The sequence below is a fragment of the Podarcis pityusensis genome, assembly GCF_964106645.2.
Source record: "Podarcis pityusensis genome assembly, chromosome: 12".
Taxonomy (NCBI): Eukaryota; Metazoa; Chordata; class Lepidosauria; order Squamata; family Lacertidae; genus Podarcis; species Podarcis pityusensis.
The window spans coordinates 46,148,362-46,171,004 of record NC_138037.1 but is presented as its reverse complement, the minus strand read 5'-3'; the positions used below and the strand labels follow the sequence as shown (position 1 = coordinate 46,171,004).

At 46.3% G+C, this 22,643-nt stretch overlaps 3 protein-coding genes across 31 annotated transcripts in view; 1 reads left to right on the top strand and 2 right to left on the bottom strand.

The window, feature by feature from the left end:
- The window catches only part of SH3BP5 (SH3 domain binding protein 5), a 49,276-nt gene extending 28,075 nt beyond the window's left edge, over positions 1-21,201 (bottom strand). Inside the window, exons 1-3 of one of the 2 annotated variants that reach the window (XM_080974862.1) lie at positions 20,767-21,201; positions 15,355-15,417; positions 775-903 (exon numbers count right to left, since the gene is read on the bottom strand). In XM_080974862.1, the coding sequence (XP_080830988.1) occupies positions 775-903; positions 15,355-15,417; positions 20,767-21,165 (591 nt within the window). In that variant the 5' untranslated portion in view covers positions 21,166-21,201. Of the gene's footprint in view, positions 1-774; positions 904-1,854; positions 1,946-15,354; positions 15,418-20,766 lie in introns of those variants that run through there. The other variant, XM_080974863.1, reaches the window with a different exon arrangement.
- Positions 2,080-14,838, top strand: LOC308459522 (uncharacterized protein). Of its 28 annotated transcripts, none has more exons than XM_080975130.1 (5): positions 2,080-2,219; positions 5,660-5,718; positions 11,705-11,825; positions 12,483-12,572; positions 14,441-14,838. In XM_080975130.1, exons 1-4 carry the CDS (start codon positions 2,175-2,177, stop codon positions 12,567-12,569), a joined length of 312 nt encoding a protein of 103 aa, XP_080831256.1. In that variant the 5' UTR covers positions 2,080-2,174; the 3' UTR covers positions 12,570-12,572; positions 14,441-14,838. The 28 variants fall into 28 exon arrangements, 7 of the variants coding, with proteins under 7 accessions (XP_080831256.1, XP_080831257.1, XP_080831254.1 ...); XM_080975131.1 differs by having other exon boundaries at positions 14,438-14,838; XM_080975128.1 differs by having other exon boundaries at positions 12,480-12,572.
- Positions 21,202-21,433: 232 nt separating the features above from the next.
- METTL6 (methyltransferase 6, tRNA N3-cytidine) overlaps positions 21,434-22,643 on the bottom strand; it is a 30,868-nt gene continuing 29,658 nt past the window's right edge. The window contains exon 7 of the transcript XR_013978044.1: positions 21,434-21,806. The gene's annotated coding sequence lies outside the window, so the exon portion shown is untranslated. The remainder of the gene's footprint in view (positions 21,807-22,643) is intronic.

The window sequence follows — 22,643 nt, the reverse complement described above, 5'->3', positions numbered from 1 at the left end:
CCATTACGCACAGTTGAAACATTCACAATGATATTTGTCAAATGCTTACACATCGCACAATATAAACAGCATCTTTGTGCAGTGGTACCTTGGTTCTTGAACTTAATCTGTTCTGGGAGTCTGTTCCGACTCCCGAAACCGTTCGAAAACCATACCCCTAAACATTTTGTGAATCTTTGTACTTTAGTCCATTTACTGTATTTATTAACAATAAAATTGTGATTTTATCAAAGTACAGTGGTACCTTGGTTCTCAAACATAATCCGTTCCAGGAGTCCATTCGACTCCTGAAACCGTTCGAAAATGAAGGCGCGGCTTCCAATTGGCTGCAGGAGCTTCCTGCACTCAAGCAGAAGCCACGTCGGATGTTTGGCTTCCAAAAAACATTCGCAAACCAGAACACTTCTGGGTTTGCGGCGTTCAGGAGCCAAGCCATTTGAGAACCAAGGTACCACTGTACTCTTGGTGGGCAGATCTGGATGATAATTCACTATGGTTTATAAAGCTAGGAATGAGTATTGGGGCCAAGCCTTCAATTTTGGCTCGAAGTTCCTGGCTTGTATGCAACCAGTTCTTCGTTCTGTCCAAACCGGGGAATTCTGGCTCCACAAACCGAGAGAATAAGCCAAGATCACACCCTTAATACAAGCCAGGACCAAAGCCAGCGCAGAACAATTGCAGTATATGAAGCTGCCAACCATGCTCCAAAGCAGGCTAAAGTGTGTGGCTAGAGTCACACCCTCCCCGCTTAATAGCGAAGGCTTTTCGACTTACCTGCCTGGCAACCCTCCGAGCTTCCCAGTAGGGTTTCGAGTCTTCGACAGCTTTCCCAATCTTCTTCACTAGCTCATCGAGTTTTATTGTAGCCTCAACCAGGACGGAGCGGAATTTCTGGCGCGCATCCTGCAACAGCGAAGGGAAGCAAAAAGGTGTCAGGAGACGATTCTCGTAGTTGTAATTCACTAAGCCTGCCCATCCTGAAAAACATGGAGGAACCCTGAGGATCACGGCTGTTGGAGTAAATAAGAAAACGTGTGCCGTTCAAATTTCTGGAGAGTAAATAAAGATCATTGTGACAGTGAAAGCCTTAGATAAATGTCCAATATGTGTATATAATATCTACCAACTTTTGCCGGCAATGCCAACTAGATTTGAACAGAGGTCAAACCCTCTCAAGTTTAAAAAAAAACCGGACATGGATTTCTGTATTCCTCAAAAGAAACAAATGGTTTTTGCAGGGTGATTTTTTTCAACTTTTAGAAATTTCAGAGTGATTCTGGGGCCCTTTTCCCCCTTAGCACTAACTGATAATGTCCTTTCAGCTGTGACCATATTTGTAATATTTGTTTGGGGACTATTAGTTTTGTAACGAAAAAGAAAACATTTAAAAAACCGTGACATATATATATATCTCCATTGTAACTTGATTGTGTCACCTTCAATGGAATGCAATCTAGGCTTATTTGTATATAATTTTTTAATTAAATTTTCTGAATTACATTTCAAAATATTCATTTAAACAACCTTAAATCAATGCCTTGCCTTCTCTTTCGGTGGTTCATTTTGCTTACCCAACATCCTTGCATATTTTACATAAACTAAACCATTCTGTAATCCATTGTTACATCCATCAAAACATTTACACTGCTGAATTTATATTAATGGTACCAGCGTTTTTAAACGAACAGCAATCTAGGTTTAATGTGTGTCACCTCAGTGCAATGTTTCCTAAACACAAGACGGATTGGGCTGCAACAACCTGCTGTTCCTATATGCCTGTTTAGTGGTATTTTATACCATTACAAGTGAATACGCGATTGCTGGCCTTGCCCCATAACTCACTAGCTGCCATACCAACTCAACCGTCAAGCAGAATGTTGTTTGTAGCTTTCTCACCACCTCAAGGGGGACGCTCCTGCCCATGGGGTGGGGTCCTGGCCATCTGCTCCAAAGTCTGGCTGGGATGGCAGTAATGATGTCACAATACTCTTGTGATGTAGTTTAGTCTGCTACCAGGTAGGATGACAACAAATGCAAGGTTGCCACTAGAAACAGGAGCCCAGTGCTTTGTGTCTATCCCTCCCAATATCTAGGGAAATCAGTGCTTGACTACATCATTCTCAAGTTCCCCATTCACTCCACCCAAAGTTTTGCCTGGCACAGGAAGATGCTGGATGCATGATTCATCGGGGAGCAGGAAGCCCAGTTGTGTCAGTATGGTAAGAATGACTGGGCTGTTCATGACATGATGTAAATACGCTGCACCACTGCATGGCACAAGTGGTGAGGTTATAATAGTTATATACTTTGTACTTACTATCTAGCTATCTATCTAATTAGGATGTGGGTGGTGCTGTGGTCTAAACCACTGAGCCTCTTGGGCTTGCCGATCAGAAGGTTGGCAGTTCGAATCCCCACAATGGGGTGAGCTCCCGTTGCTCCGTCCCAGCTCCTGCCAACCTAGCAGTTCAAAAGCACACCAGTGCAAGCAGATAAATAGGTACCGCTGTGGCGGGAAGGTAAACAGCGTTTCCGTGCACTCTGGTTTCCATCACAATGTTCCATTGTGCCAGAAGCAGTTTAGCCATGCTGGCCACATGACCCAAAAAGCTGTCTGTGGACAAATGCCAGCCTGAAAGTGATGTGAGCTCCGCAACCCCATAGTCGCCTTTGATTGGACTTAACCATCCAGGGGTCCTTTACCTTTACCTATGTATTTGTTAGCAACATCTTTCCATAATCTGTGCTATAAATACCAGAAAAGAAGTTCCGACTGACACAGGTGGCAAAGTAGGGGACCCCAGAAATCTCTCTCCAATGGCATCGTCCACTAAGCAGCATGGAGCTGTTGTCTATCTAACTCCAGCTTTGAAGAGTAACCATTTCTTCTGAGGGATAGCTCAGTCAACAGAGCATGTAGACTCTTTATCTCAGGATTGTGGGTTCAAGCCCCACATTGGGCATAAGATTCCTGCATTGCAGGGGGTTGGAATAGATTATTCTTGTGGTTCTTTCCAACTCTACAATTCCTTGCAAGGATTAACACACACACAAACAGTCTAACATCCCAACAGCAAGCCAGAAAAGGATGATAATTAGCAACACAAGGTTTCATTTACTGGTGAAGCAAACGTTTTAATTATAACCGACGTCTCTAAAAGCTTATTTCTGACTCTCTTTAAGAACTACGTGCTAGGATGACATCAGCTTTTATAATTGAGCAGCTGCAAAAATAGGACAGGAAAACAAGACAGGAGGACCATAATATGTACTTTCTGGAGCGTTGGTGGCTGGGTATAACCCTACTGTGAGCAGCTTAATCCTATTAAATAAGATGGGGCTTTCTGTGAAATTAAAGACTTGGGTGTACTATAAGCACTTTCGTTTTTCCAATAATTTCAAGTACTAGCCTGTATTTAATATACATCAATAGACAAGGACAAACAAAACCTGCTCTTGGGCGAGAAAAGGATTTTTGAGTAGCAAAAAACGGCTGATAATTCTGTCCCCAGTATACCAGGATGACTTCCTCTCATGATGGATGTAACATGCTGTCTCAAGAAAGAGAAACCAGACAGATTTCAAGGCCCTTTTAAACCACACAGTGATTTAAAGCAGCAGCAACAAAGCAAATGTTACACCCATCCACACATCCCTCCAGATATCCCAAATTTTGAATTCCAGGCCTGAAAGTCAGACAAAGATGATTCTCCTGCCCTTCACAGGATGACAGGTTTTCAGATACACAGCGCTCAATTCTCAGCTATGTGGCAGGCAAGCATGGGAGTGAAATTTATTCTCTTCCCGGGGTTCATATAGCGGAGAAGCTCCATTATCCTCTTGACAACCCACAAGGCAGGGATTGGGATTCTGTTGACAGCCCATTACCCCAGTAGAAAGGAATAAATTGTTGACTGTAATATAAGCCGGCTTTGAAGCTGGGTAGGCTCTAGCTTGCAATTGGCTTTATTAATCCAGCACTAAATGTTTAAATCAGGACGCAGGTGGCGCTGTGGGTTAAACCACAGAGCCTAGGACTTGCTGATCAGAAGGTCGGCGGTTCGAATCCCCGCAACGGGGTGAGCTCCCGTTGCTCGGTCCCTGCTCCTGCCAACCTAGCAGTTTGAAAGCACGAATTGCAGGTAGATAAATAGGTACCGCTCCAGCAGGAACGTAAACGGCGTTTCCGTGCACTGCTCTGGTTTGCCAGAAGCGGCTTAGTCATGCTAGCCACATGACCCAGAAGCTGTACGCCGGCTCCCTCAGCCAATAAAGCGAGATGAGCGCCGCAACCCCAGAGTCGGTCACGACTGGACCTAATGGTCAGGGGTCCCTTTACTTTAAATGTTTAAATAGTCAGAGTAAGGCCAATATTCCTGTTTCAAGACGTCAGGCTTTGGGTCTCCCAAAAAAAAAAACATTAGGAGCCATTCTCACAGCCCCTTTCCCAACTGTGCAACTGCAAAGGGTAACTTATTCCCAATGTAAGATGAACTGGCAAAGCTCTGCTGACTGGGGCTGATGGGAGTTGTAGTCCAAAACATCTGGAAGGCACCAGATGTGTACATGGACCCCTTTAAGAAGGATAATGGCTTTCTGCAGCCACACCCTAGTCTATGTTGAGCTTAGAAATGATCACATCAAGTCTGCAAATAAATTCCAACTTCTCATTGGAGTCTCCCCTTTGGAATTTTGAGCATCTTCATGTTAAAGACTCTTCAGAGAGTCTGAAAATGCTCTCCCAGGGGCTTTCTCAGAATTACCACTGAGAAATTTGAAATGCCACTGTCTGATATAGACTCTCCAGTGGCCTAGTCAGGGGGCACAGGGGCGATTGCCCCAGGCACAAAATTGTTAGGGGTGCAATATTTCAACACCCAGTGCTGCCTCAGTACAGCTCAGTGTGCCTGTCACTGGGCTCCATTGAAAACGGCTGCTGCATGCGAACCAGGAAGTGACCTCTCCAGGCAATGGAATGACTCTTCTTTTCTTATCTCTGCGGCTGCCATCTCCTGGGTGACACGGACACCGTTAGGCAGCTGAATGTGCATTCACACTCTGTCTTTTCCTCTGCATGGCCCCGGGCACTGGCAACCCATGGTACGCCACTGGCAAGACCAGAGAGAATGGGTGGGCTGTGAGCATCTCCTGGGAAGGACACTGCCTCAAACCATGCTGCCAGCCAGTGTGAACAATATTGAACTAGATGGATTCTGCCTAAGGCAGCTCCCTATGTTGCTAACGTTTGTGATGCATTCACACGATTCTCAACTTCTCCAGTGATTTTTCAACAACTTCCCCAATCACAGGGGCAGCTGTTCTAAACCGCGCAAGGGAAGGTCTCAAATTCTGCCTTGCGCTACGCTGCCAAGAACATGAACCCCGGCGAGTGGTTGTTAGGCTACATCTGCCCTACAATTGGAAGAGCTTTGACATACTCTGGCCAAAGCGCCTTATTCATCGGCTCAAAGCTCCAGAGTCATTCTGCCATCGCTCCCAGCTGCTCTGCTACAGGCCTCCCAGCGCTTGACCAGCTGTCCCACCTCAATGGGCCATTAAATATTTCCTTCCTTCCTTCATTGCCATTGTGTGCAGCATTCTGTTTTCTTAAAAGCAGAACAAATCATCTAATTCCGTCCCCCTTTCCTTTTGTTTCCAGGCTGGCCCACCTTGCAGCAAATTCTGGTTCAAACTACAAGGTCACGGACGGCGGGACAAGTGAGTGGATCAGCCCAATTGAAAAACCAGTTAAGTGGGGATATGTGGTCCTCAGTCAGTTTCGTTTACTGCAGTCAGCTTTTAAAGGATTCCATTTTAACTAGTGTGTTGATATGTTAAGAACAGTGAATGAGTGTTGTTGCATTGTGAATGGCAAACAAAGTTGATGGAATATGCCGAAATGGCAAAATTAACTGGAAAGCTCAGAAATCAAGAAGAGAAGAACTTTAATAAGGAATGGGGAAAATTTATAATTTACCGTATTTTTTGCTCTATAAGACTCACTTTTTCCCTCCTAAAAGTAAGGGGAAATGTGTGTGCGTCTTATGGAGCGAATGCAGGCTGCACAGCTATCCCAGAAGCCAGAACAGCAAGAGGGATTGCTGCTTTCACTGCGTAGCAATCCCTCTTGCTGTTCTGGCTTCTGAGATTCAGAATATTTTTTTTCTTGTTTTCCTCCTCCAAAAACAGTCTTGTGGTCTGGTGCATCTTACAGAGCGAAAAATACGGTATTTACAAGTCCACTGTTAGCAGGATTTTAACCACACTTGTAAAGTAATGGAAAGTAGGGATAATTTAGGATGAAAAATTCGGAGAAGTATTGATACGCAGCTGTAAATAGTAATCCCGTTAGGACCCAGGGAAGGGATGGGGGGAAGTCAGGAGATTCAGAGTAATCTCAATATTTGGATTCGGAACTATTTTATGTTGTATGTTTATACTTTTTAAAATCAAATGTTAAAAAATTATTTGGGGGGAGAAAGTCCTGCATTGCAAAGGTTTGGACCAGAAGGCCCTCGTGGTTCCTTCCCACTCAATGATTCTAACCCTGAAGAGGATAATATAAAACTTGGGAGGTCAAACGCATGATACATAGCATCAACTGAATTGCAGATTACTAAGATATTTATGTGTAAGTGCACACTGTGACCCTTCCTATTCCCAATTCAGTATGCATGCATGAGCAAGAATCATTTCCTGCTCTCCTCCCCCCGCCAAACACACACAGCTTCATTACTAAGTCTTAGTTCTCGGAGATCAGCATTTACAAGCAGTGCCCGTGAACTTTATGCTCTCAAGTACAGCAAAGGGATACATAAATATGGGCCACAGCTCACGTTCAAAGCATCACTAAACGCTTGCCACAAATGAGAACACTGCGTTTGGTCTGAACCAGCATCAGGCTGGTTAACCCTTTCCCCTCTTCGTGGTCCCAATGACCCTCCCCAAAATAAATTCTTGGAAGGGAAAACTTGCACTGGTGCCAATGGAAGTTTGACCTCCCAGGGCTAAGGGGTTGGGTTGAGTTCCCAGCCCTGCTTTCCCTTCCAAGCTATGCAAATGTTTAACCACCAGTATCAACTGCTTATGCACAATTCATGTCATGCTATGGAAGTGAGAGCTGGACCATAAAGAAGGCTGATCACCGAAGAATTGATGCTTTTGAATTATGGTGTTGGAGGAGACCCTTGAGAGTCCCGTGGACTGCAAGAAGATCAAACCTCTCCATTCTGAAGGAAATGCCCTGAGTACTCACTGGAAGGACAGATCCTGAAGCTGAGGCTCCAATACTTTGGCCACCTCATGAGAAGACTCCCTGGAAAAGACCCTGATGTTGGGAAAGATTGAGGGCACAAGGAGAAGGGGAGACAGAGGATGAGATGGTTGGACAGTGTTCTCGAAGCTACCAGCATGAGTTTGACCAAATTGCAGGAGGCAGTGGAAGACAGGAGTGCCTGGCGTGCTCTGGTCCATGGGGTCACGAAGAGTTGGACACGACTAAACGACTAAACAACAACAAGCTTTGCCCTCCGTTTCGAGCTTTGCAAATAAGCACTCAAGTTACTACCCTGCTGTTTTATTTTTTATTTTTTTTACCAGCCTGCCAGGGCCTGGCTAAAAAGGGGTGGTGAGACCCCCACACCCCGTTTGCAACAGGGCTGACTATCAGAGGGAAGATCTTTCATATCAAAAAGCCATCGCGTCCACACACACAAAGCCAGAGCACTGCTGATGTGGCAAAGCAGCGCTCGCTGGTCTTAAAACAGTATTAGCGAAGAGTTCACTTCACAAAGGCTTCAATCATGAGCAGGAACACCAGACAAAGCCGCGCATTAAAAATCCCTCGGAGGACCTCCATAATCCTTGGCTGCAGCATTAGCGCTGGGCTCTGCACTTTGTGCCAACGGAGTTATGGATTTTAACCAAGCCCAATCAAAGGCTCATTAAGAAGCAATAGATTAATTTATACAAAACCATCAATAGCCCAGTGCCTTTCAATCCATTTGCTCTCTACCTTGCTGAGACCACCGCAGCACGCTTCAAGTCATCGGAGGAGCAGCGAGCGCTCCAGGGGGCCATAAACAATTGGGCAGAGAGGATACAGGATGCTATTTATCGTCTTGCAGAACTGAGGATGCCAAAGATATTGACTTTGCAGGCTGCTAGCCAAGCCTTTGTTTTTTTTAACAGGAGAACATACATGCATCAGCCACCGATTCTTGGATTTACATGTCATGGAAATCATTTCCACCATGTAAATTACTACCATTATTCATGAAATTTGTATATCGCTCTTAATTCGTAGATCTCAGGGCGGTTCACAGTACTGAAATACCAAAACGAAAACACAAAATAGGTAAGAAAAACAAGCAAACCAGTAACTATACTGCCACGACTGTCGGTTCTGCACAGCCAATGATTTTGATACAGGATCTCAAATCACCCTCAATGTGCAAGCGAGCCGTGGCGCACTGAAAGTGGCGTCCAGCACATAGCGGCAGAAGCTGACAACAACTTCACATGTGCTGGGAAGTGCTGGAAGTTGCCACAGAGTAGCCTATCGCAGGCAGTAAGAGATGTAGCAATGAGGAAGGCCTGCACAACTCACAATTCCCCAGATCTAACAGGACTTGTCAGTCTTGTACTGTGGTCTACCAAATGCAGGGATTTATATATTCCACCTTTCTTTGAAGGACGTCATAACGGCACTCGTGGTTCTCCTACCCTAGCAGCATTTTATCCTCACGACCAGCACTTAAAATTCTCCAGGCACATTTTGCAGCTGGCTATCACCCACTTAAGGGACGCAGGTGGCGCTGTGGGTTAAACCACAGAGCCTAGGACTTGCCGATCAGAAGGTCGGTGATTCGAATCCCCGCGACGGGGTGAGCTCCCGTTGCTCGGTCCCTGCTCCTGCCCACCTAGCAGTTCGAAAGCATGTCAAAGTGCAAGTAGATAAATAGGTACCGCTCCGGCGGGAAGGTAAACGGCGTTTCCATGCGCTGCTCTGTTTCGCCAAAAGCGGCTTAGTCATGCTGGCCACATGACCCAGAAGCTGTACGCCGGCTCCCTCGGCCAGTAAAGCGAGATGAGCGCCGCAACCCCAGAGTCGGCCACGACTGGACCTAGTGGTCAGGGGTCCCTTTACCTTTACCTATCACCCACTTACAACCAAGTGAAGATGCCAGGATGGCACCAGATGTCTCCCACCATCTGGAGACGCATTCCTGGGGATCCTCAAAAACGTTCGACTGTTTTCACACTAACCAGCAACACATCCTGTGGAATTCTATCCATTATATTTTATCTGCACAATCAGAATCCATTTCAGGAACCAAAAAGTCGTAATGGAAAAAATGTGACTTTCGAGCCACCTGTCACAAAAACGGCAACGAGTTGTTCTGATTTGGTGACTGCAACCCTGGCTTCAGGAGCGATGTGGCCCCTGGCTTATATATCTGAGTTTCTAACACCCCTCGCGACAACCCTTGGAGGTAGGTTAGGCTGAGAGAGAGTGCAACTGTTCAAAGAGCACTCTGAATTTCTTTTTATTATTATTTTATTTTCAATGCAAAATCATAACAAGAATTACAAACATTGAATCCAAATAATACTATACAAACAAAAAAGAAAAACAGAACATACAAAAAAAGGAAAACAAGACAAAAAACAAGACAAAAAAGTATACATCTACAAATAAAACCATATCATCACTCTAATCTAGTCAATACAGACATATACACATATTGACTTCCTTCCTTTGTTCTAAGACCTCAAAATTTTTACTCTTACTGTATTGTTGTGTCTAATGTAGATTACTTCCATCTTTGTACTTTTTACACCATTTTTCTTTTTCTTTAACCCTGTAAAGCACCATTCATTACATACCGATATGCTTACTCCAGAACAATGTTTTTTCATATACTCTTTAGCACATCCCCATTCTTTTAATAATTCCTGGTCCAATTGTCCCCTTATGAATGCTTTGAGTCTTGCCAGATTTGTATATTCACAAAATTTAATTTGCCATTCTTTCATTGATGAAATTTTTCTCCCTTTCCAGTTTTTTGCTATAAGCATGCTGGCAGCTGTCGTTGCATAAAGGAATACTTTCCTTTGATTGTTGGGAATATCGTTTGTGATTATACCTAAAAGGAATGCCTCTGGTTTTTTTACTGAAAGATATTTTGAACATCTTTTTGATTTCTTCATAAATTTCATTCCAGAATTGTTTCATAGGTCGGCATTCCCACCACATGTGAAACATTGTTCCATTGTTCCCTGAATTTCATGGCTGAGTGAGGATTTGAACCAGAGTCGCCCTAGCCCACAACTCTTAACCAATAGTTGCAGACGTCAAAGCCAGGTTTATCAAGCATGCAGCCCGATGGATCACAATTCATGCAGACCTAGAATAATGATGGCTCTGCAAAGAGCAGGACGTGGAGAGATCGGTCCACCTCTTCCGGGTCTCTCGTGCCACAGAAAAGGGTGCAAAGGAATGCCTAGCTAAACAAGGTGGTATCTGTTGGTGGCATGGCTCCCTTGAGATCTTCCCCTGGCACACACAAGGCCTCAAAACCACCATCACATAGACCCCAATGACAAGGTGAAGACAGTGGTTACCACTTTCTCCCTTGGAAAGTACGTGGAGCTGAAAGAGGAAGCTGGAAAAGTGCCACTGGTTCCCACATCCTCTTTCAGCTGAATGTGCTTTTTAAAGCTCAGAGTAATTCGACGGAATCCAACTTTTACCTTGGAAAAAGGGTGAGCACTCTGCCTCTTTCAGCCTCTGGGAGAAGGGCTGGTTGGAGGGAGGGAGGAGAGAGGTTTCCCAATGCACCGCTAAAAAAACCCAACTATGCCCTGGGGCTTCGAAAGGTTGGTAACCTGGATATAAACAGCAGCAAAGCAGTACAGACATACCTAGGAAGTCAAACAGAATCGGTTCCGGAAGTCTGTTCAACTTCCAAGGCACGGCTTCCCATTGGCTGCAGGAGCGTCCTGCAGCCAATCGGAAGCCGCACTGGACGTTCGGCTTCCGAAAATCATTCGAAAACCAGAACAATCCCTTCTGGTTTTCAATCGTTCGAGAGCCGAAACGTTCGAGTTTACAGGCATTGAGCTTCCGAGGTTCCACTGTACAAAGGATGCATCCTCTAGCTATTCTGCCTTCCCACAAGGGCGCTACTGACCAAAATTCTGGCATACATTAAAGGTAAAGGGACCCCTACCCCTGACCATTAGGTCCAGTCATGACCAACTCTGGGGTTGCAGCGCTCATCTCACTTTATTGGCCAAGGGAGCCGGCGTACAGCTTACGGGTCATGTGGCCAGCATGACTAAGCCACTTCTGGCAAACCAGAGCACCGCATGGAAACGCCGTTTACCTTCCCACCGGAACGGTACCTATTGATCTACTTGCACTTTGATGTGCTTTCGAACTGCTAGGTTGGCAGGAGCAGGGACCGAGCAACAGGAGCTCACCCCATCGCGGGGATTCAAACCGCTGACCTTCTGATCAGCAACTCCTAGGCTCTGTGGTTTAACCCACAGCACCATCCGTGTCCCACACTGGCATACATTAGAGAGAGGCAAATTAGTGCTTTCGTGCAATTCTCACCTGGGACCCACTGCCTCAAAAACATCCCCCAACATTCATAAATTACAGACAGCCGTGTCCTCAATTGCCCTTTGTTTGCAGAGATCAGTGCCCAGAGGACTTATTAAGAGACCTCTTCTCCGAACTGGCGACATCTGCCCAGAATAGCCTCTTCTCCTTTGCCAGGTCCCTGACTGACAACATCGGTTACCATTGGCTGGCGGTAGGGAGCTAAAGTTTAAAAGGCCAGGCGACAGGAAAGGAGCATTTAAGTAAGCGCTATGTTGCTTCCTTCAAAATGGCCTAGGGAACAACAAATGCAAGATATCGGACAAACGGGAGCACAGAACAAAAGGGGAAAAGAAAAGAAAACTACATGATTGCTGCCTCTCTCTACCCCCCAACAAAACAAAATGCTATTACCTGCTTTCAGTCAGCATGCATTTTATTATGTTCTTACTATGTTTTTATCACTGGTGTTCTGTAATGTGTTTTTAATGTTGTACACTGCCCTGGGATCTTCTGATAATGGTATTGTAATGGTTCTAGGGGTTGCTCGTGCGTAAATCGGCGCCACACCTGGCTGGGTTGCCTGAGTGAACCTTCTCTGTATGGACAGCCACTCGCCCGTGGCTGTCTCAATCGCTGGCAGAATCCGTCAGTGGGCGTTTCTTGAACTTCTTCCAGCAAAGAAGTTCTTTGACGCCTAGTCTCTGCCTACTCTCCCTGTGCGGAAGCCTTCTGCGCAGGGAGGGTGTGGGCAGCGGAGGACCCATGCTCTCCCTGCTGGTCCCCAGCGAGGAGTCATGGAGCCACCTCGCCGATACCCCCATCTGCCCCCCTTCTCCACTGGTGCTACGCTGATTTCCTTCCCCAGAAGATGTGCTGCTTCTCTCCCTCCCGGGACGCTCTCCGGAATCCCTCTGGAGCCCTCCCTCTCCCCCTGGCTCCGATGGCAGTTCCCTGACAGGTATGTAAATTGATATTGTTGTTATTGTTGTTTCATATGCAGCACAATACTGAACATCTCGTGAACAGTTATTTCTAAACAGCAGCTGAAGCAAGAAAAATCATTTAAGACATTGGTCCTCCAGTTGTTGTTGTTGGACAACAACTCATAGAGTCATAGAATTGCAGAGTTGGAAAGACCACGTGGGTCATCAAGTCCAAAGATCCTACAATGCAGGAATCTTTTTGCCCAATGTGGGGCTCAAACCCACGACCCTGAGATTAAGAGCCCCACGCGCTACCCATCAGCCAAAGTCAGCAAAGCTAATAACCGGGGATGGTGGGCGTTGCAAACATCTGGAGGGCTTGAAGCTCCCCATCCCTGCCTTAAGATTCACTTCATACCACCAATCCTAGCAGAAAGATGCATGAATTTAACCCGGGTAGGGGGAGCTGCACTCTGCCGACGGGGGTTGATGGGAGCTGTAGTTTGCCAACATCTGGAGAGCCACATCTGGATTCAGTTCTGTGCTCCAAAAAACGGAAAGCGTAGCTTGCAGGAATGAGATCAGCCAGACTGAAGTAGGTTAGAGCTTCAATTCTCAGACATTTTGCTACCCGAGGCAGAGCAGCAAATGTCACACAGCCCTTTCCCTCAAGTCGAGGCACAGAGTACTCAAGGCCGACCAACATATTTTGGCACCCGAGGCAGAAAAATCCTACAAGCTTCCCCTTTCCCTGGCAATAACGGTCAAGTCCCGTAATTAACAACTTGCTGCCCTCTGATGGCACTCACTCTGTCTAATGGTAGGGCTGGCCCCATCCATTTTGCATGCAGAGGGGTACAAGGATTGCTAAAGAGCATTAAGGCGAATGCCCAATACTCCTTCGGTTCTGTCAAACACGTGGCTCATCCTCTCCCGATCTGTAAAATGGTGGCAGAGGGGCAGAGGAGAAATATTCCCACAGCCCAACATTCTGGTCCACTCTGTGGCTTGTTTGTTCTGTGCTCGGCTGCCACAAGGAGAGAGAGAAATGCCCCTTTTCAAACCTTTCTGAGAGTACTTAACGTATAAAGTGAAGGGACCCCTGACCAGGTCTAGTTGCGGATGAATCTGGGGTTGCGGCGCTCATCTCGCTTTATTGGCCGAGGGAGCCGGTGTACAGCTTCCGGGTCATGTGGCCAGCATGACTAAGCTGCTCCTGGCAAACCAGAGCAGCGCACGGAAACACCGTTTACCTTCCCGCCGGAGCGGTACCTATTTATCTACTTGCACTTTGACGTGCTTTCGAACTGCTAGGTTGGCAGGAGCAGGGACCGAGCAACGGGAGCTCACCCCGTTGCGGGGATTCGAACCGCCAACCTTCTGATCGGCAAGTCCTAGGCTCTATGGTTTAACCCATAGCGCCACCCGCGTCCCTACTTAACATATACTACTACATTTTTTGGCTTTCTATCTGTTGCGCCAACCTTTCCTCATTTTGACTGTCAATGAGCAAAGTTGCGAGGCGCAAGCATATCCATTTTGAGACTATGTGCTTGTGGAACTGGGATTTTTACAAGTATGCATTCCGCTTTTGTGAGAAATCCACCTTTGGGTGTGGCTGCACCCATAAAAATTAGGCAGGCGCTGCCATCCTTTTTTCGATACCTTCTTTTTAAAAAAGAAAACCAAGCGAGCCTATCCAGATGCAAAATTGTATCCGGCCTATCCGTATTTTAAAACTATCCATTTTAACGATCGTTTTGATATTTTCATTTTGCCTTCCTGTTTTTAAAGCCCGTTGACTTCTTTGGCATTTTCTTAGGACTTTTCCAGGTTGTTTTTGATTAAGCTGTATATAAATCTGGCAGAAATAATAAGAAGTCTTTCTTTCATTTCGAAGCAGCATCTCAGGATCCCGCAAACGTTGGCGGAAGCGCTGCAGGAGGGAGAGAGAGAGGAGGAGGGAGCCCTGCCAAATTCAAAAGCACTGTTTGAATACCTACATATAGGATTAATTACCACTTTGATTACTACACTCCTTATCCCTTGGTGCAGGATATCACAGGACTAATGAAATTCAAAGCATTGTACAAAGTAATGTCATTCAATTTCAGTGTCTGAGCAGGAGAAGTGTGACCTACTTTCTCTTCGTCTGCTGGCTTAGTCCATGCAGACATTTTATTTTTATTTTGCCGTTTCTCTGGTGTGTGTGTGTTTTGTTTTCGTTAAGCGGCCAAGACAAAAAATCCAAACAAATTCCATTCTCTTAAAAACAACAATAATAACAACCTTAAAAATGTACCGTATTTTTCGCCCTATAGGACGCACTTTTTCCCCTCCAAAAATGAAGGGGAAATGTGTGTGCGTCCTATGGGGCGAATGCAGGCTTTCGCTGAAGCCTGGAGAGCGAGAGGCGTCGGTGCGCACCGACCCCTCTCGCTCTCCAGGCTTCAGGAAGCTGTCCGCAAGCCTTGCACACCCGGAGGGAGTTCCCGCCAGGCGCGCAAGGCTTGCAGGCAGCAGCCTGCAGCCTGAAGCACGGGGTGAGCTCTGGAGCGCGCCCCGTGCTTCGGGCAGATGTCCGCAAGCCTTGCGCGCCCGGCAGGAGTTCCCGCTGTGCTCTCAAGGCTTGCGGATAGCAGCCTGTTCTGGGGGCTGGGGCGGGGAAAATAATTTTTTTTAAAATTTATTTCCCCCCCAAAAAACGAGGTGCGCCCTATGGGCCGGTGCGCCCTATACCGAAAAATACGGTATATACAAGATCTCCAAGAAGAATGTGTGTTCATACAAAGCAGCAAAGATTTTAAAAAATGGTACCTCGAGTTCTGTTTCTCTCCGATTGATAGCATCTGTGGATTGATTCAGCTTTTCTAGTTCCCCCTGGAAGAAAGCCAAAAAAACAGCACATGTTGAGAAATACGACACCGACAGAGCTGGGATGGACTCGGGTTATTAAGTGTCATCTGGCATTCCGGGGAGAGGGGCCTCAGCTGGAATGTGAAATGGAAACGGAAGGGTGGAAGGTATTTTAACTGCGAGGCCGAAATTTACGGCGCCGGGGCCTCTGCGGTGAGGCGGATTTGGGGACAGGGAAGAGGGAGAGGCTTCGGACACCTTTTGAAGACCGCAACGGAGGGTTATGTTTTCAAGAGTTATTCTAGTTCAATTCCAAAGCTGTTCCTCTTTATGACTTGCAAGTCATCAGTGCAAATCGGGAACTGAACTTCTCCCAGAAGGGCGAAAAAGTGCATCTGAGGAAGAACAAACAGTGCTTAGGAAAAGAGGCCTAAACCATCGCTTAGCGACAGGCAAGATCCAAATTCGAGAGAATTAAATGGATTTTCTTCCCCCATGTTTAAGATTCCAGGTATCCATTCCTCGCCGCCTTTTCCTTTCTTCTAACCCTGCTAAAATTAAGAACTGAAGTATTATAGTCATACCTCGGGTTACAGACGCTTCAGGTTGTGTGTTTTCGGGTTGCGCACCGCGCCAAACCTGGAAGTACGGGAACGGGTTACTTCCGGGTTTCAGTGCGTGTGCATGTGCAGAAGCACTAAATCGCGCTTTGCGCATGCGCAGAAACGCCAAATCACGACCCGCGCATGCGCAGCGGGTTGCGAACGTGCCTCCCGCACGGATCACATTCGCAACCCAAGCGTCCACTGTTCACGTTTATCCCATTCCTTCTCCACAGAGCTCGGGGTGGCATACAGAATTCTCCCTCCCCCCAAAAAAAATATCATTTTATTATCCTTACAACCATAGCTGTCAAAAATTCTCTTATTCCGAATAGGATTCCTCGCAAGAAAAGGGAAAAGTTGACAGCTATGCCTACAACAACCCTGTGAGGTTGCTAAGACTTCAGAGTGCATGCCTGGCCAAAGGTTCACGGCTATGTGGAGATTTCTCCAGTAGGTCCAATATTTCGACCCAGGAATACTTAGTATTTATATGGGCTCTTAACAACAGTCCCCTGCTTCGCCTACATTTGAGACAGTAATCCTGACAAATGAGCTGCCAGATAAGACAGCAGTCTTTTTGTTATTTTCAAGGATAACAATGGTACATAATACATATAATGTCTGTGCTTTCAATTCGTACAGGTGGGAGACACTGCTGTCAAAGGCCTTGTGGGGAGAGATGGGGGGAAGGAAGAGGGGATAATCAGTGGTAGAAACTAGGATAGAAAAAGTTATGTGCAGTCTTACTTTGGAGTCAGGCAGGGAGACATTTCCCCTCCTGTGCTCTCAGTGCCAGCCATTTTATTATTGAGTCTCAAGATGCCATACATGGCGACAAGCAGGGTGGATAAAAATCAATTATTCTTTTTTAAAAAAATAAAAAAATCAGATTTTTTTTTTAATATAAATTGATTTTTTAAAAAAAATTAAATTGGATTTTTCTTAATTTAAATTGGATTTTTAAAATAAAATGCTTTTGGAGGAAAAATCTTTCTAAAGATAGTTTTCTATTTAAGTTACATTATAGTCCAAAGGCTATTATCAGGAAATAAGGATATGTTTTAAGTTTTTCATGTGTGCTAAAACTCAGTCTAAGGTTGTTGAGTTGTTTGTTTGTTTCAGAAAAAACCTTGTTCAACCACATCAGTTAACAAACATGGATACACATGCTATGTTATTGTTTCAGTTAAATAAATTGTTTAAATTGCTATTAAGGAAATGATTGTTTTCCTCCTTCCAATAAAGTACAGCAGAAAAGTTGTCCAAATATAAACAGTTAAATTATTAAACAGCACAATAATTTCATAATTATCAGTCTATATGTATTTCTAATAGTACTACCCAATCAGCAGTTTTTCATATAACTGTAAAAAATACTCTGGAAATTTATTATTCCAAAAATGAAACCTTCATCTGGTTGTAAAAATTAAGATTATGCCAGAAAGAATAAGTCTTTCTGCAAAAAAAAAATGATTTAAATCAAGTCTTACTGACTAGTGATTTAAATCGTGATTTCAATCGATTTGATTTAAATCAAATCCACCCTGGCGACAAGACTTCTCAAAGCGCTCGCATTCTCTCAATCCCCAGTCGCAAAATGCGCCCGGCTAATTTCAAACACTGGGGATAATGGTCTTTCATTCTTTTGCAAACCGTATGTGCAGAGTTATTGTATGATATGTTCTTTATGTGTTTATTTCTGCTGGCGGCAGGAGAGCCCAGAGCATTTTTGGTCCTCATTTTGCAGACAGCTCTCCTCCTGACATTTGAGCCAGGAGACATCTGAGCCAGGGACTTTCTGCCTCACGTATCAGCTTAACAACATGACATTTCAAACATCTGGCAGCATCTCTCTGATTGTCGGTATGCAAGCATGGGAAAGGCACAAAGGCCATTTTAAACACGCTTCGATCGGGTTTTGAGCTCAACTGGTGGCTATGTAGGAATGAAGACGGACAGCTGCTCATGTTACCTGTTTAGCCAAAAACCCTTTCTGACTCTCCACCCATCATTCTGCCCCCCCACCTGATTTGTTGAGACAGAGGAATTTTTAGAACTTTTTCATGTGTTAAAAATGGACGGAAATATCTCTTTGGTCCCTGCTGGCAGAGAAGCTGCTGCTCAGCTACTCCTCTCTCCTGAGGGGACATCTGCAGAACCTGTCACAGGAGAGGGAGGGAAAGAAAACAGTTTCCCTGCTGGGATAGCTCAGTTGGTAGCGCACAAGACTTTTAAGCTCAGGGTTGTGGGTTCAAGTCTCACCTCGGATGAAAAACTCCTGCATTGCAGGGAATAAGAACAGACGACCTGTGTGGTCCCTTTCCAACTCTATAATTTTATGATGCCATGACCCCATTCACCCCTGCAAAAACAACCGACAAGAGGAAGGAATTGTCGTTTTCGTGGGCATAGGGTTTTTTCTTGTCTCTACAGACAAAACATCAAAACAGTACACATAGTAGTACAGTGGTACCTCTGGTTACGTACTTAATTCATTCCGGAGGTCCGTTCTTAACCTGAAACTGTTCTTAACCTGAAGCACCATTTTAGCTAATGGGGCCTCCTGCTGCCACCACGCCACCAGAGCACAATTTCTGTTCTCATCCTGAAACAAAATTCTTAACCCGAGGTACTATTTCTGGGTTAGCGGAGTCTGTAAGCTGAAGCGTATGTAACCTGAAGTGTATGTAACCTGAGGTACCACTGTATCTTAGTTTGGAGAAGAAGAAAACCTAAACAGTGAAATTGACAGGGATGTTATACGTTTATAATTTTAGTCATACGCCACTTTCACACCTGAAGCTTTTCAAAGCAGCTTGCTTGTTGGATGAGATGGGACAAGGAACTGTCTTTTCCTGTACTGCAGGTGTGGGGGACATTTATAGCAGGGGACGCTATTTGTGAACCGGCAGAGCGGAGAGGGGCAGTAACTGAAACTGAGAGCAGGATCTTCGTCAAAGCACTAATGCACTTCTGGTTGTAACCAATTATCTCAGTGTCTAACGCTTAGCTGAAGCTAGTGTCCAAGCAAGATTGCATATTTGATTGACCCTGGTAAAAGAGAGACAATTGAAGCTCGTGGTATGCAAACAAGGTTGCAGTTGGTCAATTCTGTTGCCAATATCGGCCAGGAATGTGGTCAATGGTTTTAAAACTATAGGGAGCCAGTGTGGTGTGATGTTATAGAGCAGTGTTCCCCAACCTTGGGCCTCCAGCTGTTTTTGGACTACAACTCCCATCATCCCTCGCTAGCAAGTGGTCAAGGATGATGGGAATTGTAGTCCAAAAACAGCTGGAGGCCCAAGGTTGGGGAACACTGTTATAGAGTGTTGGACTAGGTCCTGAGAGAGCGGGATTCAAATCCGTACACGGCCATGAAGCTCTTTGCCTGGTCTACCTCACAGGGTTGCTGTGTGGATGAAATGGGGAGGAGGAGAACCATGTACATCACCTTGAGATCCTTGGAAGATACAGGTGGTACATAAATAAACAAACAACAATAAACCACCTCCATCGTTCTGCCCAGACACTGAGGTCCAGCGGCAAGGGCCTTCTGGCGGTTCCCTCGCTACGAGAAGCCAAGTTACAGGGAACCAGGCAGAGGGCCTTCTCGGTGGTGGCACCCGCCCTGTGGAATGCCCTCCCATCCAATGTAAAAGTGAAAACTAACTACCAAACTTTCAGAAGACATCTGAAGGCAGCCCTGTTTAGGGAAGCTTTTAATGTTTAATAGGTTATTGTATTTTAGTGTTCTGTTGGAAGCCGCCCAGAGTGGCTGGGGAAACCCAGCCAGATGGGCAGAGTATAAATAATTATTATTATTATTATTATTATTATTATAACAACAACAATAATAACAACAACAACAACAAAGCAAGGCTTAGTTCAGTGGCACAGCATCCGTTTGGCATTCAGAAGGCTCCTGGTTCGAAATCTGGCATCTCCCCTTGGGGCTAAACCCCGGACAGTGGCTGCCAGACAGTGTAGGAATACTGAGCCACTATAAGGTAGCACTCTCTTCTCCCCCGCCTTTCTCTCTTGCAAGACGCCACCACGACCTTCAAAAGCGCTCTAGCGCAACCTGCTCCGGCCTGTGGCATCCCTGGGCGACAGCCCCTCTCCACCCCCATCCCTTCCTCTCCAGCGCTCGCCCGGAGCCAGATCCCTTGCCTTTGGCACGGCATCCTAAAAAAACAATCCCAAAACCCAAGGAGCCAGACCCTCTGACAACGACCGAGCCAGAGAGAGAGAGAGACCGCCACCAGAACAGGGTGTGGGTTTTTCTCGCCGCTTGCACGTCGCCGCCGCTGCTTTTTAGAAAGGGAGAAGAGGGAAGGCGGCGAGGAGAGGCTGCTCCTCTTTCACCAAAAGCACCCTTTGCGAAATTGCGAAGGAGAGATCGGCGGAGCCCCTTGGCTTTGCCGCCTGCAGAAGGACCTTGGCAGAAATCTAATGAAGCTCCCAAGGGTGGAGGGAGCGCATGGCGGCAGGCAACGCCCCCTCCCCCTTTTTCACGAATTTACACGCGGCTTTTTTGGGGGGAGAGGGGAGAGGAGAATCGGCCGTAGAGGCGCAAACGAGCGCCACGCACGCACACTTTCCCAATAAAAGGCGCCCGGCCCTGCAACCTCCCCAAAATGCGCACGCCGATTTCCCCCCGTCGATGCGCCCACCATGTGCGCTCCCCGCGAAGGGGCGTGTGGGGGGGGGGAGGCTAAATCGGATCCCCAAGAAAACGATCCCGAACCTCCTCCCTCCTGGCCATTACCTGGATCCTGGGATCCACTTCTTCCTCTTCTTCCGGCTGCTGCGGGAGCTGCTCGGCGTCCTCCGCCTTGGTCCTCCGGGTTGCAGGATCCATGTTGTTGGTGGCGACGTGGGTGGGTGGGGGAGCCTTCTGTGCCCTAGGAGGGAGGATCTGGCTGATCCTTCTGAGCTGCAGCTGTTGTGGCTTTCTTTTTCCTTCCCTGCCGAGGGTCTTCGGTATCCTCCGGAGGAAGGAAAAGGGGAGTTTGCAGCAGCCCCCCTCGCTGCCTGCGCTTTGCGCGCCTCGCTCGTCGCCAGCCGCCGCTCCGTTAGGCGGAGAGGAAAGGAAACGCGCCTCACCCCCTGGCTTGCAGCAGCAGCGGCTGCTGTCGCCAAGCGGCGCTCGCTGACACACAAGCATGGTCCGCCTCCTTCCGACGCTGCTAAATCAGAGGCCCTGCTTTTTAAAAAAAGAAATCCATCATCCACTTTGCAGTCTCCCTCCCAGCTCAGCATTTCCTCCCCTTCTGTTATATTAAAAGGAAATAGGAACAGGTGTGGTGGTGGGGGGGTTCGAAAATAGGTCAAGCTTCACAGAAGAGTCTTTGCTGCTTTTAATGTTCCTGGGATATTGTATGTGTGTGTGATGTAATTTGCAGCAATCTACTAAGGAGATAAAGGCACGCACCTTAAACACCCCGTTATGGTGGATTTATTTCCAGGGAGAGGCACATCCACGACAGTGGGGAGGCAACGCAAGTGGGAGACTTCTTGCAAGTGTTGCTTGCGCCCCAACACCTAGCTGTTGCAAATTTCCTTGTGAATGTCGCCTTCGTTTCCCAATGCTCTTGCGCCGGGCGCTGAAAAGTGTCACCAGGAATTTGCACAACGTCGTGTTGCCAAGGGACGCCCGCATTCTGTTAACACCCTGCCAGAAGGGCTGGATCCATCCTGTTCTCACGGAGGCCGACGAGATGCTTCTGGGATGCCCAAAAGCAGGACCGCAGGGCCACAACTCTCACCGTCCTGAGATTCCCAGCAACTCCAAGACAGTAACACTCCCTATGGTGGAAATACCACAGAGTCATTACGGTTAAGAGCCGTTTATAGCCTCACCCTTCTTGAATTTCTCTAATCCATTTTTTAAAGCTATACACATTCGTGGATCCCAGTCACTAAGGAACTATTTTCACGTTTTCCCCCCTCAATAAAAAACAACGAAGAGCCTTAGAGCCTTGTGGCAACTTGAAGACTATTTTTTTAATGGCGTATAAGCTTTAGTGACCTCAGATATGCAGATGACACAACCTTGGTGGCAGAAAGTGAGGAGGAATTAAAAAACCTTTTAATGAGGGTGAAAGAGGAGAGTGCAAAATATGGTCTGAAGCTCAACATCAAAAAAACGAAGATCATGGCCACTGGGTCCATCACCTCCTGGCAAATAGAAGGGGAAGAAATGGAGGCAGTGAGAGATTTTACTTTCTTGGGCTCCATGATCACTGCAGATGGTGACAGCAGTCATGAAATTAAAAGACGCCTGCTTCTTGGGAGAAAAGCAATGACAAACCTAGACAGCATCTTAAAAAGCAGAGACATCACCTTGCCAACAAAGGTCCGTATACTTAAAGCTATGATTTTCCCAGTAGTGATGTATAGAAGTGAGAGCTGGACCATAAAGAAGACTGATCGCCGAAAAATTGATGCTTTTGAATTATGGTGCTGGAGGAGACTCTTGAGAGTCCCATGGACTGCAATAAGATCAGACCTATCCATTCTGAAGGAAATCAGCCCTGAGTGCTCAATGGAAGGACAGATCCTGAAGCTGAGGCACTCAACCAAGTTTGTGAAGCTTGTGCTTTTGCTAATAAAGCGTTAACTCTGAACTGTGCGATTACCGAC

Coding starts and splice junctions, on each gene's coding strand:
- LOC308459522 (XM_080975126.1), top strand. CDS start 2,175: ATGCATGATTCATCGGGGAGCAGGAAGCCCAGTTGTGTCAGTATG. Junction 2,220..5,659: donor AGCCCAGTTGTGTCAGTATG/GTAAGAATGACT, acceptor TTTTGTTTCCAG/GCTGGCCCACCTTGCAGCAA. Junction 11,826..14,437: donor TCGGTTACCATTGGCTGGCG/GTAGGGAGCTAA, acceptor TTCATTTCGAAG/CAGCATCTCAGGATCCCGCA.